The sequence below is a fragment of the Oncorhynchus masou genome, chromosome 1, assembly GCF_036934945.1.
Source record: "Oncorhynchus masou masou isolate Uvic2021 chromosome 1, UVic_Omas_1.1, whole genome shotgun sequence".
Taxonomy (NCBI): domain Eukaryota; kingdom Metazoa; phylum Chordata; class Actinopteri; order Salmoniformes; family Salmonidae; genus Oncorhynchus; species Oncorhynchus masou.
This window is the reverse complement of record NC_088212.1, coordinates 26,335,939-26,351,303: the sequence shown is the minus strand read 5'-3', so window position 1 is coordinate 26,351,303 and position 15,365 is coordinate 26,335,939. Positions and strand designations below refer to the sequence as shown.

Below are 15,365 nucleotides of genomic sequence, written 5' to 3'. Positions count from 1 at the left end.
ATAAAACACAGCGCAAACAGCATTACAAAATATGAAATTTATTTGATAAAATTTTTTGCACATGCACACCCACACAATATTTTGTAACCACCAATATAGGCTGATATTTTTTGTCATAAAGCTAGCACACAATTGCAGACTTTTAAAACATTATGGTTTTGAAGACACCATGGGGAAAGCTTTGCACTGTTTGATTATAAATTTTAATGTACAAAAAAGGCAGTCTGAAAATCAAGTATAAACATTTAAAAACAATTTACAAATGGACAAAGTACAAAAAGAGCAACAGTCAAAACAATATATATAGAAGCAATGACCGACAATTGTACAGAAAGTTGTACAGAATGCTTTTCGTACATTCTTTTTTGGCAGTCTCAGTTCAAATCTCATGAAAGTAGTGTTGTCCAGAAAAAGCTGTGATATAAAGTGAATGGAAGGATGAAATGATTAACAAAATAGTGTAAGGATTTTACAGATGGAAGGTTTCATTTCACATACAAACTGGACCAGAGAACGCTGGACATCTGCATACTCCTAATGGAAAGTTTTGATAAATAAAATAAATTGGCTTTCAATTAATCATACATTCACTACTCTGTGCTAGTTGGGTGCTGACACAAATACAGTACTTCTACCCTTTGCAAATATATGAAATGGAGAGTTGACTTCTGTGAACCTGTAGTCAAATTAGTAGAACTTATAGGGGTCATTATGGAGGTAGACTTGTCTTGTTTAAATCACAATTTCTATGTAACAACAACTTGATATATAGGGCTTTTATCTGATGGTTATTCAATCAAACCTAGTCTCTGTCATAAGTCAAACATTTTCCTGCTTCCAAGAATTGCAAGTTTGGAGTGTACTCTACAAAACTTAGTTTGAAACAAAAATAATAACAACTGCTGATTGCAACTTATCTTGGAAACATTTAATTAAACTGGGCTTCAATTGCTTTTCTTTCACATCCATTGTCTTGTACACAAACGTGTCAAAATGGGATTGTGAATGCAGTAAATACATTGCATGTTTAACATGAAGAACAAAATAAAGTGCCTTATTTTTTTCATTAGTCTTTTTGTGCAAAAATAGTGTGAAACATTAAAACGTAAATACACATTTACATTTCCCCCTTTTTTGTATTGAATTTTGTTTGAATGTCATTATAATGCGCAGGTCCTCCAAAAAACATTCCTACAAGTAATAACCTGCACATCACTAGTCTTGATCAACATAATTTACAAATACATTTCAAAAGTAATGCAATGACTTGAATGCATACAGGACATAACACCACTCACTGGACAAAATACAAACCATTGTGCATTTATAAGGCAAATACATGGGAGGTTGGTTTCAACTAGGCATTTCATGACAATTCAACAACAAAAATATACTGAATCTTGAAACCCTGTCCTATCTAATGTCCTTGTCCAGAGTTATTTCAGTGTGCCTGAAGAACTGACACTTGCTCTTAAGAATTGATACTTGCTTATCAAATTCTCTCCAGACCAATCTGACAAGTCTTTCTGGAGATTTTTCATATTTTACCACTGCACATATCGTGACTTCAGGTGCTAAGTTGGTGACTAGTCAAATGTGTACCTGGGCTTGAATTGAACTGAATATGAATGTGACAATTAGGTTTGTATTGAATATTCTGTTTTAAGTTAATATTTGTTTTTACTATTCATTTAGCAAATATTGCTCATACACGATATCATAAAAATGCACTGACAAAGCATGCAAATTGAGCCTTGAGTTCTGATAGAAAAGGCCATTAGTTAGCATGTGCTTTCAAAGGTTGGATGGGAATTATTATTCTAAATGTGGTTTAGGTAAAACATGCAAACCTATACAGTTCAAATGACCTCAGCTGCCTGATCCTAAAACTGCTCTTTTCCTTGCATCAATATGGGTACTACAATGTGAAGGTTTGGTTAAGGTGAGCCACCAGCAGTATTATCAAGTATGATGTTGACTGGCCATTCTGAGCCCGATCCTTTGATCTCAGCCCTAAAGAGACTCTGGTATAAACCCCTCTTACTCTGAGGAACATTGTGGTCTACAGCGTCATCAAACACACCTACGTACCTATTGGCCTTCAAAATTGAGAATATTTCAAATCATCCATCGTGTTACAGTCTTCTGCTTCAGATAGCAAAACATAAATGAGCAGAGGTTGGCTTATGACACTAAATGTCAAACTATGAGGTCCCTGAACCATATTCAAAATACATACTGCAATTTAAATAAGAAAATATGGTTTCTAGAATACAACATTTGTACATTTTGACCACTTTTTTTCTTCTCACAGGACTGAATTTACAGTAATGGAAGTGTTGGAGATGAATTATGTGGTTGATAATATACTTCAAGTATTTGAAGGGGTTATTTTACAGCGCCAAGTCTTTTCAATAGTTTCTTCCCTTTGGAGAGCAGTCCCTTTTTCTTTTTGGAGGACAAGTCGCAGGGGCCCCTGATGGGACTGCCAGGCCCCACTGTAGCAGGGCCAGAGCCAGGGATGTGTTGGCGCACTGTGGGGGAGGCGGCTCTTCTGGGCGGACCCGATTTTTCCAATGGAACCTAATGGGAGACCCGTAAGGGACAGTTCAGCGGGGTTAAAGAGCCAACCCTCTAGCACCCCAGTCACTACTCCCTTCCACTTAGTCCTTTCTGTCTCAGCAGGGTCACCATACTTTTGACTTCATCAGTCTATCTCCCTCATAGCGTAGCCCAGTTCAACTTGTAAATGTTAGGATATTGTATCTTGAGTGTACTGAGGTGCTGTATACCCCCCCCCCCCCCACTGCCATTTAGGTAGTCTTTCATCAAGCTGGTTTAAATGATAGACTTCAATGTCAAAGAATGTCCACATACTCTTTACCAATCACACATTTCTATGCTGAGATTCTCCAGAATGGCTATCAATGGCATAAGCCATGTCTTTCACACACAAAACAAGAGATACAATATTGTATTAACATTATGGGACAACATATGACAGCAGATTTTCTTTTTAAATATAAAGGGCATTCATATACAACTGGGTTACAGTAAACATCTAATATCTAAATATTCCTTCATTGTAATCATGAGCTAAAAGGCTTCTTTTCAATTGCACTTAGGAAAGATGTATCCTTAAGATCCTATTAACATGAGACTAGTCTACTGTAGATATTGTATAGTCTCTGGCACTAGTCTCTACAGTAGATTTAGTATAGTCTCTGGCACTAGTCTCTACAGTAGATTTAGTATAGTCTCTGGCACTAGTCTCTACAGTAGATATAGTATAGTCTCTACAGTAGATATAGTATAGTCTCTGGCACTAGTCTCTACGGTAGATATAGTATAGTCTCTGGCACTAGTCTCTACAGTAGATATAGTATAGTCTCTACAGTAGGTATAGTATAGTCTCTGGCACTAGTCTCTACGGTAGATATAGTATAGTCTCTGGCACTAGTCTCTACGGTAGATATAGTATAGTCTCTAGCACTAGTCTTTACAGTAGATATACTATAGTCTCTACAGTAGATGTAGATATAGTATAGTCTAGCACTAGTCTCTACAGTAGATATAGTATAGTCTCTAGCACTAGTCTCTACAGTAGATATAGTATATAGCTACATATAGACACATCCAGATCAATAAGAGGGTCATATTATTCTGCACATCGAATGTTCATAATTTATCATACGTCGAGAGGGGATAAGCGTTTCAATTTACCAGTTTTTGAAGCAATTAATCACTTTTCATCAAGGTAACTTCATCAAGGTTGTTGGAACCAATTTAACCTGCTTTAAAAAAAGTTGTATTTACAAATCTGATCACAAGCAACTTAAATATTTATACAAACTAAATAAAAAAGTGATTTTCCATTTCTCATGTTAATTAAAATAACTTTTCGAAAAATCGAATTGATGACACTTTCTATGAGTAAAAAATGTTAGTAGCTATTTTTGCCATTTTGCATCATTCCTTATGTGAGAGAAAAAGTGCACCCCACTAACAACTTAAAGGCATGTGGAGCAGACCACTATCTTGGGTATCTATGGGTAAAGTAATGCCAATGAAATGTTTATCTGATTGATTAGAAACCTCAACAAGAGGCAGTTGCCTGTCTGGCAGACAGTTCATTGTTTCTAGCGGAGTTTGATTAGATTAAGCGTGGCAGGGTGCACTACTTCAAAGAGAGGGGAGGTTCTATCAGAATGTTAGCTATAGAGTCTGAATGTTACCACTAGTACTACGGGGAGGCAACCTAGGCGTGCAACAATGGCCTTTTAGCTTACCATGAGTTACAGCAGGAGACTTATCTTGAGAGAAGGACATTGTAATGTACAACACCCAGAGAAACAACTGAAGATACCATGCTTCTTGTCTAATGCATTGGCTAGAGTGGTCGTCCTTAAGTTAACACAACCTGAATGCTTTTACAATAATCTCACGTCAAATAAACGCATGTACACTTGGATCATCCTGGTGTGTACCACAGTATTCTATAAATATTTACATCCACTGAAAAGGGAATTAACTGAAATTGAAACTGGCAAAATAAATCATATAAACGGAGTGTGTGTTGCGTACCGGAAACTAAGGGGAACCCATGTCATCTGCATTAGACGAGGGCTGCGTTACCTTGGTATCCTCAGTTGCTCACTTACGTGATGGAAACAGCCTTTAAGGTGTGAAATGAACACTCTTCTTCTGTTTGCCAAGCGGGTGAGGAAAAGAAATCAAATAAAAAATGCAGTGATGGCGTTTCAATAGTCTGCACTATGAGAATGACAAATTATAAAACCAACCAAGAAACTTGAGATGAAATCTGCTCATATTTAAACATTAACTTGCAATTATTTGTTAAATACAGAACTATTGTAACATTATTTTACAACTAGTTATAATTATAATGACATTTGAAATTATACTCTCAAAGAGCAACATAAGCTTCTTGATGCTATTATACAAGTAAGCAATATACAAAAACAAGGTTTTCAGGAGCAAATACAAAAGTTCTACTGTACTAGACTTATTGTTCACTATAAAAAGGTTCCAAGGGAAATCATGCATCTTAAAGAGAGAACATGCAGTGCTACAGTCTAGATATTTCATCCTCCAGTACATAAACTATTTCCTCTATTAGAAACACAGGTAATATTCATAAAGCATTTATTACAATGCTAAATATGCATGTGCAAAAAAAACATTGCATGTTGTTGACTGCTATTTTTCAAGACATTACATGACAATTCTGCTTTTCTTTTATTATTTCAGTCTATTCTCTTTGAGAACGCTTTATGAATATGTCCACATATTTTACAATGCATGTCCCCCCCCCAACCCCACGGCAGTCAACATTGAAAATAAAAGATCCTATGTCAAGTATTAATAGTTTTCTTTATATTTATGAGGCATCAACAACGTTTACAGCATAATGCTCCAAAGTCTGAATTCCCATCATATGTTCAGGAATGAAACACAAGCACAGACGGGAAACTAAAGGAGTAAGGAGGTAAAGGGAACGGAAAGGAGCGAATGGATGACAGAGGGCTAGTACTGCGAGAGAGCATGTACCCTTTTGGTCTTTATCCGCGCTGCAGCGTCCTGCGGGTATCGAGAATCTCGAGACTGAGTGTCAGTGAGAAAAACCTCAACATCATCAGGCACTTCTTCTAGAAAGTTGGAGGGAACAAGACCTTTGTGTCCATTGAGCTCGCCCTGAGGGATCACAAACACACAGAGTGACTGGCATAGAATGTACATTGGACTCCACAATATAAGAAACTAGACGAAAGGGATATAAAATTATCATTTTAAATTGTTTATCTTACGACTACTATTACTATCACTGTCATTTCCACTGTGTTTATTTGCACTAAGCTGGTTGAAGAAATATGAACTATGAACTTTATATCAAGTGTAAGTCACATCTCACATACTTACATAATGAAACCCATCTTCATCAATTTCACCAAATACTGTTATGACGTCACCAGCACAGAATGTCAGTTCAGCCTGTCAAAACAGGTTTGAGTTCAGTTTGACCTGCTTTCTCTACATCAAAGCAGCTTGCATCTGTTGAAGATTCTCTCTATAACCCGCCCACGTGGGATACTGTTAGGGTTTAATTTGTGTGAAATGCTGTACTTCCTATTCCAATCACTGTGATGCATTGTGAATCTAGAAGTGTCGGTACAATCTTGGCAGACTGCTGCAGCTATCAAATGCATCAAGTGTTGGATATTTGAAGACAGGATTGCAACCAGTGTTGTATATAAATCCTGGATGACTGACAGGGGGCGCTGTAATGAAGCCACGGTCCAGCCATCTTGGTACTCATCCTCCATTGTAAAAAAGATTTTGGAGGCAATAGAAACGCATTTATTGACACGTTTATTATATGACAGCCACCTTAATACATACTTTTAAATTATATTATGTGAACTAAACATACATATAAAATATGAAAAAATATATAAACATTTTCCTTTTTTTGTACTAATGTTATTGTCCCTACTACAACAAAAATGTTGTCCTTGAAACATTTCATTGAGATACTGTAGAATTCCATTAATTCCTATGGAGGACTGCTCCTTCTGGGTAGTGCCAATATGGCTGACCGGTGGCTTCAAAGCCTCTCAATGGCCAACACATAGCATCAGCAATCCAAGGTTTGTATACATCATTGTTTGCAGCACAGACAATAGGCATACCATACTACTATCTACTATCCACTTTTCCAGGCCTCTCCAAAACACACAAACCAAACGTAGGAGATGGCTCAACACACAGACCAAACTGAGGAAGGATGCCAGTGCAGGCAATGGGTGAGGGGCTGTGTTCATGAGAGGGGTATACTGTAGCCCCCTCTACCATGTGTCCACCTCTGAACACTCCAACAACAGTCAGGGAGAAAAACACACAGAGAGCGGACGCTCCTCTCACTCACCTCATTCAGCCTGTCTCTCCCATACTGTGTCTGGGGCCGTGCCAATAGAAAGGTGAGAGTGAGTGAAACCAGGGGGGAAGGGCCATAAGAACAACAGGAAAAGGTTAAGCTACTAATGGGGACCAGGTAATGGTAAAGATGGGGAGTAAGACTGGCTGGTGTATTGCTGCAATGTTGGCAAGGCAAGCAGGTACATCGTTAGTAGTAACAGGGTAGAACTACCTCTACACCTGACTCTAGCAGTACCTCCACATCCACGTTGGGGGAGCTCTCCCTGGGGTCGTAGTCATACAGTGCCACCATTCTACGTGTGGACGAGGGGTGTTGACGCCCACTCCGCCTGTTCCTCTCTGGACAGAGACACACAGACAGTCATCAATCAATAAGAATGACAAGTAACACACTAAACGAGATAATCACCGTACTAACCTCAGTTGTAAAATCACACACTAAAATGACAGTATGCAATGCCTTATGATCTCTCATGACCGTCTATACCAGGCAAAGGCTGAATGAACATGGTACATGAAGGTGAAAGCCATAATGAACACCCCCATGGATTTACTGAAGATGAGCATGTTAGTGACAATTCTGACAGAAAATACCCATAATTCCCAACGAAACGCATAAGAAAAGTGAAGAAATGGTGGAAGAAGCAAAGTGTGAAGATGAAAAATAGTGCAGAAAGAGTGCATCTAAGGAGAACACAGACCTCGTTTGGATTTTCGGGACCTGCGGTTTATTGAGCGACCATCTTTGAAGCGGTTGCAGATCACTTCACGGGAAAGTAGAGAGAAAAGAAAAAGAGCGAGGGAAACGATTGTAGAGACAGGGAAATTAGAGTATTATCAGCATTAGACATCAGTGTGTAATGAAAGCAAGCGAGACAGGAAAAGAGGAAGGGAAGAGAAAATCAGGTCCGAATTAGAGTAAGAAAGAGTAGTGGAGAAAAGACAGAGAGCAAGTGGGAGTCCAGGTGCCGCCCTACCTAATTTCTCTACAGGAGTGTTGAGTGGGAGGAAGCCCTGTTTGAGTAGCTGGTCCATCATCCCATCATCCTCAGTCTGGATCTCTGACACCATGTTACAGGGGATCAGACCCGGGCGGTCACGGATCTCTGCCCTGTAGAACCCATCCGTGTCCTTATCTCCAAACACCTGACCAGCACAGAGAACAATGTTAGCAGGAGGGAGAAAGAGAGACAGCCACAACCACTACAGTTGTTTAATAGCAGCTTCACATGCACAACTACATCTAACCCACGAATGTAAGTCAACACGAGGCCCTTTTGTTGTTAGGATGAGGAAAGCAGATTGGACTACAGCACTGTGTGGATCAGGCTCCCACCTTGATGATCTGGCCCTCTTTGAAGGGCAGCTCCTCGTCAGCAGCATCAGGGTTGGGGGACATGGACAGGGGGTCGTAGTCAAACAGGGCCACAAATATACGCGCCAGGTCCTCTGGCTCCGACTCCTCGTAGTACACTGGCGACCGCCGCTCTCGGCCATGTCCGCGGCCTTGCCCACCGTAGTCATCTAAAACACAGAAGGCACTGCTGCAACTGCCAGCCCCCAGCACAAGATAGGCTGGGGTGCAGAGTGGAGTAGAGGGCAGCGGAACGAGAAGATGTCACTTTGTCAGAGCTGACAGACAGGGGAGAGGGCCATGAAACACGTGTGTGAAAAAGAGCCCAAGATTTCAAGGGGGATTTAAAGAGGCTTTAAGATAGAATGGTCAGTCTGTACTATTGTGTCCATCATCCTAGCCACCGTGCTTCTACACCTGCATTGCTTGCTATTTGGGGATTTAGTCTGGGTTTCTGTACAGCACTTTGATACATCAGCTGATGTAAGAAGGGCTATATAAATACATTTGATTTGATCCTCTCAAAGGGCACGCTTCTAAAAATGTCGATAAGACCCTATTACATACTGTAGCAACATTTATGATTCCCAATTTATTAGAACATGTAAGTAGGACACTGTTTTTAGAGTTTAAAAAAAAGTCTAAGCTATCTATAATTGACAGATAGGACAGATTGGATGTTTTTTCACACATCTCTAAATGCTGGTAGGACAGACACCAAAAGGACAAACAGTACCTTTATAACACTCATAGATACAGTTAGACAGAGGTCAAGTAGGACAGACAGCAGCACATGTCAAGCCAGACGATGGGATGCAGGGGGAACTACACGACCATATGCACATAACAAAGAAAGAATGGAAACAGACTCAGACTGTTCGTTGCTGTTTTACTTCACTGTCTCACGGAGCGTAAACAGGCATTCATGTGTTCCACTCTTCAAAATGAGGAAGTATGCTTCCATATCAATACAAGAGGGTAAAACCATGCCCACATTAGAAATACAGCAATAAGCTAAAAGGGAAAATGAATATTCCTGCAAGAAATTATAACATCAAATGCCATAGCAGAAACCTGACTCATCGGGGGCATCAGGGACAGTGAGGGAAAAGGAAAGCAATCCACCTTATATTCATTCACTAGTGGATTTCCTGGAACTCCATGTCCAAACAAACCACATTTCTATATCACAATTCAGGGAAAATGTCTGTTCAATTATGTTTTAATGATTCTGGTGCAATGGAGTGATACCAACAAGACTTGAGTGCACTTACTCATCCAATGGTTTTCCTTGTCACTGGACTGTAAACAATCAGTCATGCAAAATCAACAGTCAACAGGGGGACTATATGCCCTGGGAGGAGAAGGGTGAAAAGAAGGGATGGGTGAGAGGGAAGGAAGAGGGGTCTCCAAGGGAGGCCTGGGATTAAGGCTGCAGAGAGCTATACAGGGAGGGGAGGGGACACTCATTCTTCAGCTACAGAAAAAGTGGCCATCTTGTCTTTCCCGGCAGCCGAGTGTATAATTCACACTTAAGCTTGAGACTACTATTCCTTTCTAATATCAAGTAAGGTTCTTAACACGGTCTTCTATGTACTTTTCATGGTTTATTCATGTTGTTCTAGAGAGAAGCTGGGCCACATACCATCGTCATGCCATATCCTCCGCCGAGCTACACTGCCATGATAGTAAACATCCTCCTTGCCAGGTGAGAGGTTTCCCTCACTTCCCTCACTGTTACTCTCCATCATGGTGATCTCTACAGAAGACACCAATCAGATCACAGCGTTACTGTCAGGGACCCCCCCACACTGTTCTACTTCACAGACCGGCCAATGCCTGGCTGGACATGCTGCTGGAGGGGAAGGGGCTGGGGGGATCAGGGGTCATGGGGAACAGGGGGTGGGATAAGGCAACAAGTTGTAATCTGGAGTTCTTCAATGTAAAACAGCAATGCTTTGCACTGTGTGAGACAGAGGGAAGGGTAAGAGCAGGTGAGCCCTTTATGCACACAGTATATAAAGTCGATAGTAAACAGTAGCAGCCCCTCCCCCTTAACTGCTTATGCACATTTAAAAAGCCAAGTCAGAGACACCGTAAAGAGGTATGAGGTTGGTCAGAACTACAGGTGTAGGAGCACACCACAACTACAGAGAACTGCATGGTTGTTTAAGGTCATGTGTCTATGGGAGAGATGTTCAGCTCAGGGGAGGACGGGGGATCCCATCATGTATTGACCACACTAACCAATGGAAGGAACCATCATGGGTCGTCGCTGTGGGGGGTTGCCACCATGGACAGGCCTCCTCCCTGAATGGTCCAGCCGGTCGCCATGGGAGCATCCATGGGAAGGGGAGTTCCCTATAATCTTTAGAGGGCGAGAAAAACACAGCTTAAGTTAAAACAAGCTGCCTTTTACACGGCCTCTCTCACATAACAAACCAGCCATTCAAAAGGATCACAAAACCATAAGAGCAAATTATATCACTTCCATTTGTCCTTAAGGAGGCAAAATAAGAGTAATAAATAAACCCATAAAATAAAGAGACCAAACAAACCAAAAAACCATCAACAGAACCAAAGTAAATCAACTCCAGACACCACAACAGGATCAGATGTTTAGCTAAAGACCATTTGTTTTTTGTTCTGCTCATGTCAGCTCCTTGATGAGAAGAGTGAGTGAGCGAGTAGAGGAAAGAGAATAGAATGGAGAAAGGCATAGTTAGCTGAGCACAACCATAATGGCTTCAGCCTGGGGCCCAAACCAGAGAGAGAGAAACTGAAGCCCAAAGGCTTCTCATCCGGTTAGTCATACAGGATATATGGGACAGAGATGGGGGGAGGGGGATCGAGCAATAAGATGACCACTGCTGTGTGTAATATAGGAGGAGGAGAGGAGATTCTGTTGAAAAGATTATGGAAGAGCATGAAGAGGGGAGAGCATATTGTCTGCAGAGCACTGAGATAATGCAGATGGACTGAAGGCTAAATCAGCTATAAGACAATGAGAGACTATCCTCCATGTGGTCCTACTAGAAAAGGCTTCATCTGTCAAGGACGACAGCCTTTACGCGCAATGAGAAGCAGGACATGCTGGAATAGAGGTCCCCCTGTGGAAGGCAGTGCAATCAGGGTAAAGTCAGAGGTGGGATAGGATGGGCAAGATGTCTGTCATAGCTGCATATCAAACCCATTGGCTGGTAGAGAGAGGGGGAAGGCGGAGCAGAATAGGGATAACGGATCCCCATGCAAACTATAATGGTTGAGCTGCCATTTTGTTTAAAAAAGGAATCTTTCTCCTCAGACACATCAGAAACAAAAACTTTCTGAAATGGCCTTTAGATAATCAAAAAAGCTTCACTTAAAAACTCACTGGACGTTCTAAGAACGAGCAAACTACACACATGAAAAACTACAAATAAGAATCACCATGAACATGTACTAATAACTTGCCAGAATATTGGACAAAACAAAAATAAATCAATGTAAAGGTGGGAGACCCATAGAGAGAAAAAACACCAAGAAAAAAGGTATGGTTTTACTGCTTGCTGATGGAATGTACAGCAGGTAAGAGTCTGAGTCACACACACCGGCGGCTGGTCCGAGACCCTGTTGAGCCTGTTCACATAGCTGGCCCTAAGGTCCCTTTGATAAGGCCTGTCCAGCTGGTGGAGCCTGCCCTCGCTCAGGGCTCCGTCCCTGGGGTAGCGTCTGGGGCTGTTCCCTGGTTCCCTCTCCCACTCCCGGCCTGGCCCGTAGTGCACCTCCCTGTACCTCAGGTCAGACATGTGGCCCGTCTTAGGGCTGTCACAGTGGTCCTCATCCATGCTGCACTGCCGTGTCAGCTGCCTCTTCCTGCCTACAGCCAGGGCCCGTCGCTCTACCGGCCCCTCACAGTGGATGTAGTGGACAGGACCCCTTAAGGGGCTGCCGTGGGGGTAACCCCGGTACCCCAAAGAGCCCTCCTCCTCACTGCCACAGTCCAGGCCGCTGTCAGGGCTCTTGGTGGTCTGGCGGCTGGGCCGGTTCAGGCTGCGCTCCTCGAAATTACAGCCATAGCGGGGAGAGGAATGCTGGCGCTGCAGCAGGCGACGGTGGTTCTTGCTGGGGGAGAGGTGGTTGTGCTGGTGGGGGTCCTGCTGGTAGATACGGGGGCTCCTGCGGTGCATGCAGGGTGTACCAGGCCTGCATTCGTCGTCAAAGCGCAGGCGCTGATGATGATGATCCATCCCTACCACTCCGTCCGGCTCGTCCTCGGCCACCTCAGGGATGCTGTGGAGGCGTTTACTACGCAGGGACTTCTGTCTCACCACCTCCCTCTGTAGGTCCCAGCAGTCCCTCTCCTCCCCTTGGTCCTGACGCCTGTAATACGCCTGGAAGACCAGGATGGGACAGCCACGGTGCAGAGAGCAGGGTGGATTGGTTTGGCATTTCAATTAAGAGTTTTGTTTAAAATTTAGTTTTTGAAGGTGTTAGAACAGGCAGGAAACAACACAGTGTGTGAATAAAAAATTAAATGGGAAAAAAGACAAAATAAGAACAGAATTAGTTATTTGTGGCAGAATGGCCAGATGTAAGGCATGCAGTGTCATTCCGTGAGCTGGGGGAAATAGCATGCTCTGAACGGGAATACGTGGGACGAAAGCAAAGGGAGTAATAGACAGTAACACTGAGGATGGGTCTGGGACAGATTAGAAAAGGGTGCAACAAATCTGCCAAGGGAGAAATACTCACAGATAAATGACACAGGTGACAAACTCACCAAACATATAAGTGAATTAACTCATAAAGAAAAGACTTCAAACACATTGCACCAAGCACAGCCTGGGCAAGTGAGTAAGACCTACAGTATACACATTAACCAAGAGGAATGTGGCAGCAAACTAAGCAAAGCACTTGCATAAGCAAAATAAGACATTTAAAAAGTGTCTCAGTCTGTTCTAACATTTTCAGACATGACCCAAGGGCTGTTCTTATGACAGATTTAGAGGTTCCACCAATTAATGACTATCGACTGAATCTCAGCTGTGTTGCTTCTGATATTTGACCCTGATTGCATGCACTACTGCATAGGACACTTCCTTTCCAGAGCATAGTAAAAAGACACAAATACATACAGAACATGAATGAGACATTCTGATTGGTGACATGATGAGGTAGTATGGAAAACATAGGCAAATGCAGCAGATCAATACACCTAAAAAAGACTGTTCTGTTGAGTACCGTACAGTGTGAGGGATCACATCTTGCCTACTCTTATCACCTTGATAAGTTAAATGTTTCACACGTATTCCCACAGCATTGAATGACTGTAAACATGTTTCTTTGGAAATGACCTGGGGACCTTTCATATCAACAGTCCCAGTGAATACAGAAGACAATTTATCATCAACACAGTAAATATAACCTATGTTTCACTGCTAACAATAATGTCACTCAGGAGAACTTGTTACATAATGATTATTGACCACACATCCACATGTGCCCGTTGAAACATACTCAATGGAGACATCCTCAAAGGTAACCATCATCAACGTCCAGACAAGAACTCAAACACAAAAAGGTACAACATGAGACGGACACAACCCAAAGTGAATTATTCCATTTAAGTAGCCTAAAATCACTTAAATGAGATTCCCATATGCATTTGATATGCCATGACCCTTCTAGATGATGATACAGTACATTTTAAAATATCAATGTTTGGTCATTGATATATTCCTTTACAACACATTTTTAACAGATTATTCATGAACAGTAAGTCTACTAATTATCCAGTTTTTACAAAATATGGACAGTCTTAATTAAACTGTATATTAAAATGCATATTGAGACAAAACAACATTCCATGTTTCTATCGATACCAAGCTCGTTTTAAACATAATTGTTCACCTCTCCTTTTACAGTCCATGCTGGGTGTGTATAGTACAGCCATTCAGATGGGTTAGTTAAGACTTGGATGATGAAGCTGATATGCAGTGTGTTGTTCAGCTCAGAACAGGATGGAGCGCTCAGCAGGCAAAGCCACAGTGGGCCTGCATGTAGAGCCAGACAGTAAGAGAAGGCAGCCCGGGCCACAGTAGATAGGAGGGCCCTCCTCCCTCCCCAACCCCCCTACCCGCCTCCCAACCCCCCTCCCTACCTCTCCTACCCCCCTCCCTACCCGCCTCCCCTGGACCCCCACTAGATGAGGTATATGTGTGCTGTACCTTGAGAGTGTTGTGAGAGTTGATGCTGCGCCGACGGCCCTCCTCCAGCTGCATCTCAGAGTACAGGTCATCCTCGTCCTCCTCCATGATGTCAGACAGGTCTGAGCCACGGCTGCTCTCTGTCTGGTACTCCTCACTGTGGCTGTAGTGGTGCTGGGAGACAGGGGAGAGGACCAGCTTTAACATGGAACCACAGGAACAACAAGCCTGTGTCTGACTGGCTGAACTAGGAGACGGGGGAGAGGACCAGCTTTAACATGGAACCACAGGAACAACAAGCCTGTGTCTGACTGGCTGAACTAGGAGACAACAAGGGGACTGGCTGAGAGGACCAGGAACTTTCTGAACATGGAACCACAGGAACAACAAGCCTGTGTCTGACTGGCTGAACTAGGAGACGGGGGAGAGGACCGGCTTTAACATGGAACCACAGGAACAACAAGCCTGTGTCTGACTGGCTGAACTAGGAGACGGGGGAGAGGACCAGCTTTAACATGGAACCACAGGAACAACAAGCCTGTGTCTGACTGGCTGAACTAGGAGACGGGGAGAGGACCAGCTTTAACATGGAACCACAGGAACAACAAGCCTGTGTCTGACTGGCTGAACTAGGAGACGGGGGAGAGGACCGGCTTTAACATGGAACCACAGGAACAACAAGCCTGTGTCTGACTGGCTGAACTAGGAGACGGGGGAGAGGACCGGCTTTAACATGGAACCACAGGAACAACAAGCCTGTGTCTGACTGGCTGAACTAGGAGACGGGGGGGAAGTTTCAAACAGGTCAACATTCACAAGGATGCAGGGCCAGATGGATTACCAGGACGTGTACTCAGAGCATGCAC

At 42.7% G+C, this 15,365-nt stretch overlaps 1 protein-coding gene across 1 annotated transcript in view; it reads right to left on the bottom strand.

The window, feature by feature from the left end:
• Positions 1-22: 22 nt before the first annotated feature.
• The window catches only part of rimbp2b (RIMS binding protein 2b), a 46,883-nt gene continuing 31,540 nt past the window's right edge, over positions 23-15,365 (bottom strand). The window contains exons 15-27 of the mRNA XM_064967093.1: positions 14,521-14,673; positions 11,902-12,684; positions 10,559-10,679; positions 9,957-10,070; positions 8,294-8,481; positions 7,935-8,103; positions 7,659-7,721; positions 7,193-7,296; positions 6,947-6,970; positions 6,145-6,147; positions 5,941-6,012; positions 5,572-5,715; positions 23-2,583 (exon numbers count right to left, since the gene is read on the bottom strand). Of these exons, the coding sequence (XP_064823165.1) occupies positions 2,389-2,583; positions 5,572-5,715; positions 5,941-6,012; positions 6,145-6,147; positions 6,947-6,970; positions 7,193-7,296; positions 7,659-7,721; positions 7,935-8,103; positions 8,294-8,481; positions 9,957-10,070; positions 10,559-10,679; positions 11,902-12,684; positions 14,521-14,673 (2,133 nt within the window). The 3' untranslated portion in view covers positions 23-2,388. The remainder of the gene's footprint in view (positions 2,584-5,571; positions 5,716-5,940; positions 6,013-6,144; positions 6,148-6,946; positions 6,971-7,192; positions 7,297-7,658; positions 7,722-7,934; positions 8,104-8,293; positions 8,482-9,956; positions 10,071-10,558; positions 10,680-11,901; positions 12,685-14,520; positions 14,674-15,365) is intronic.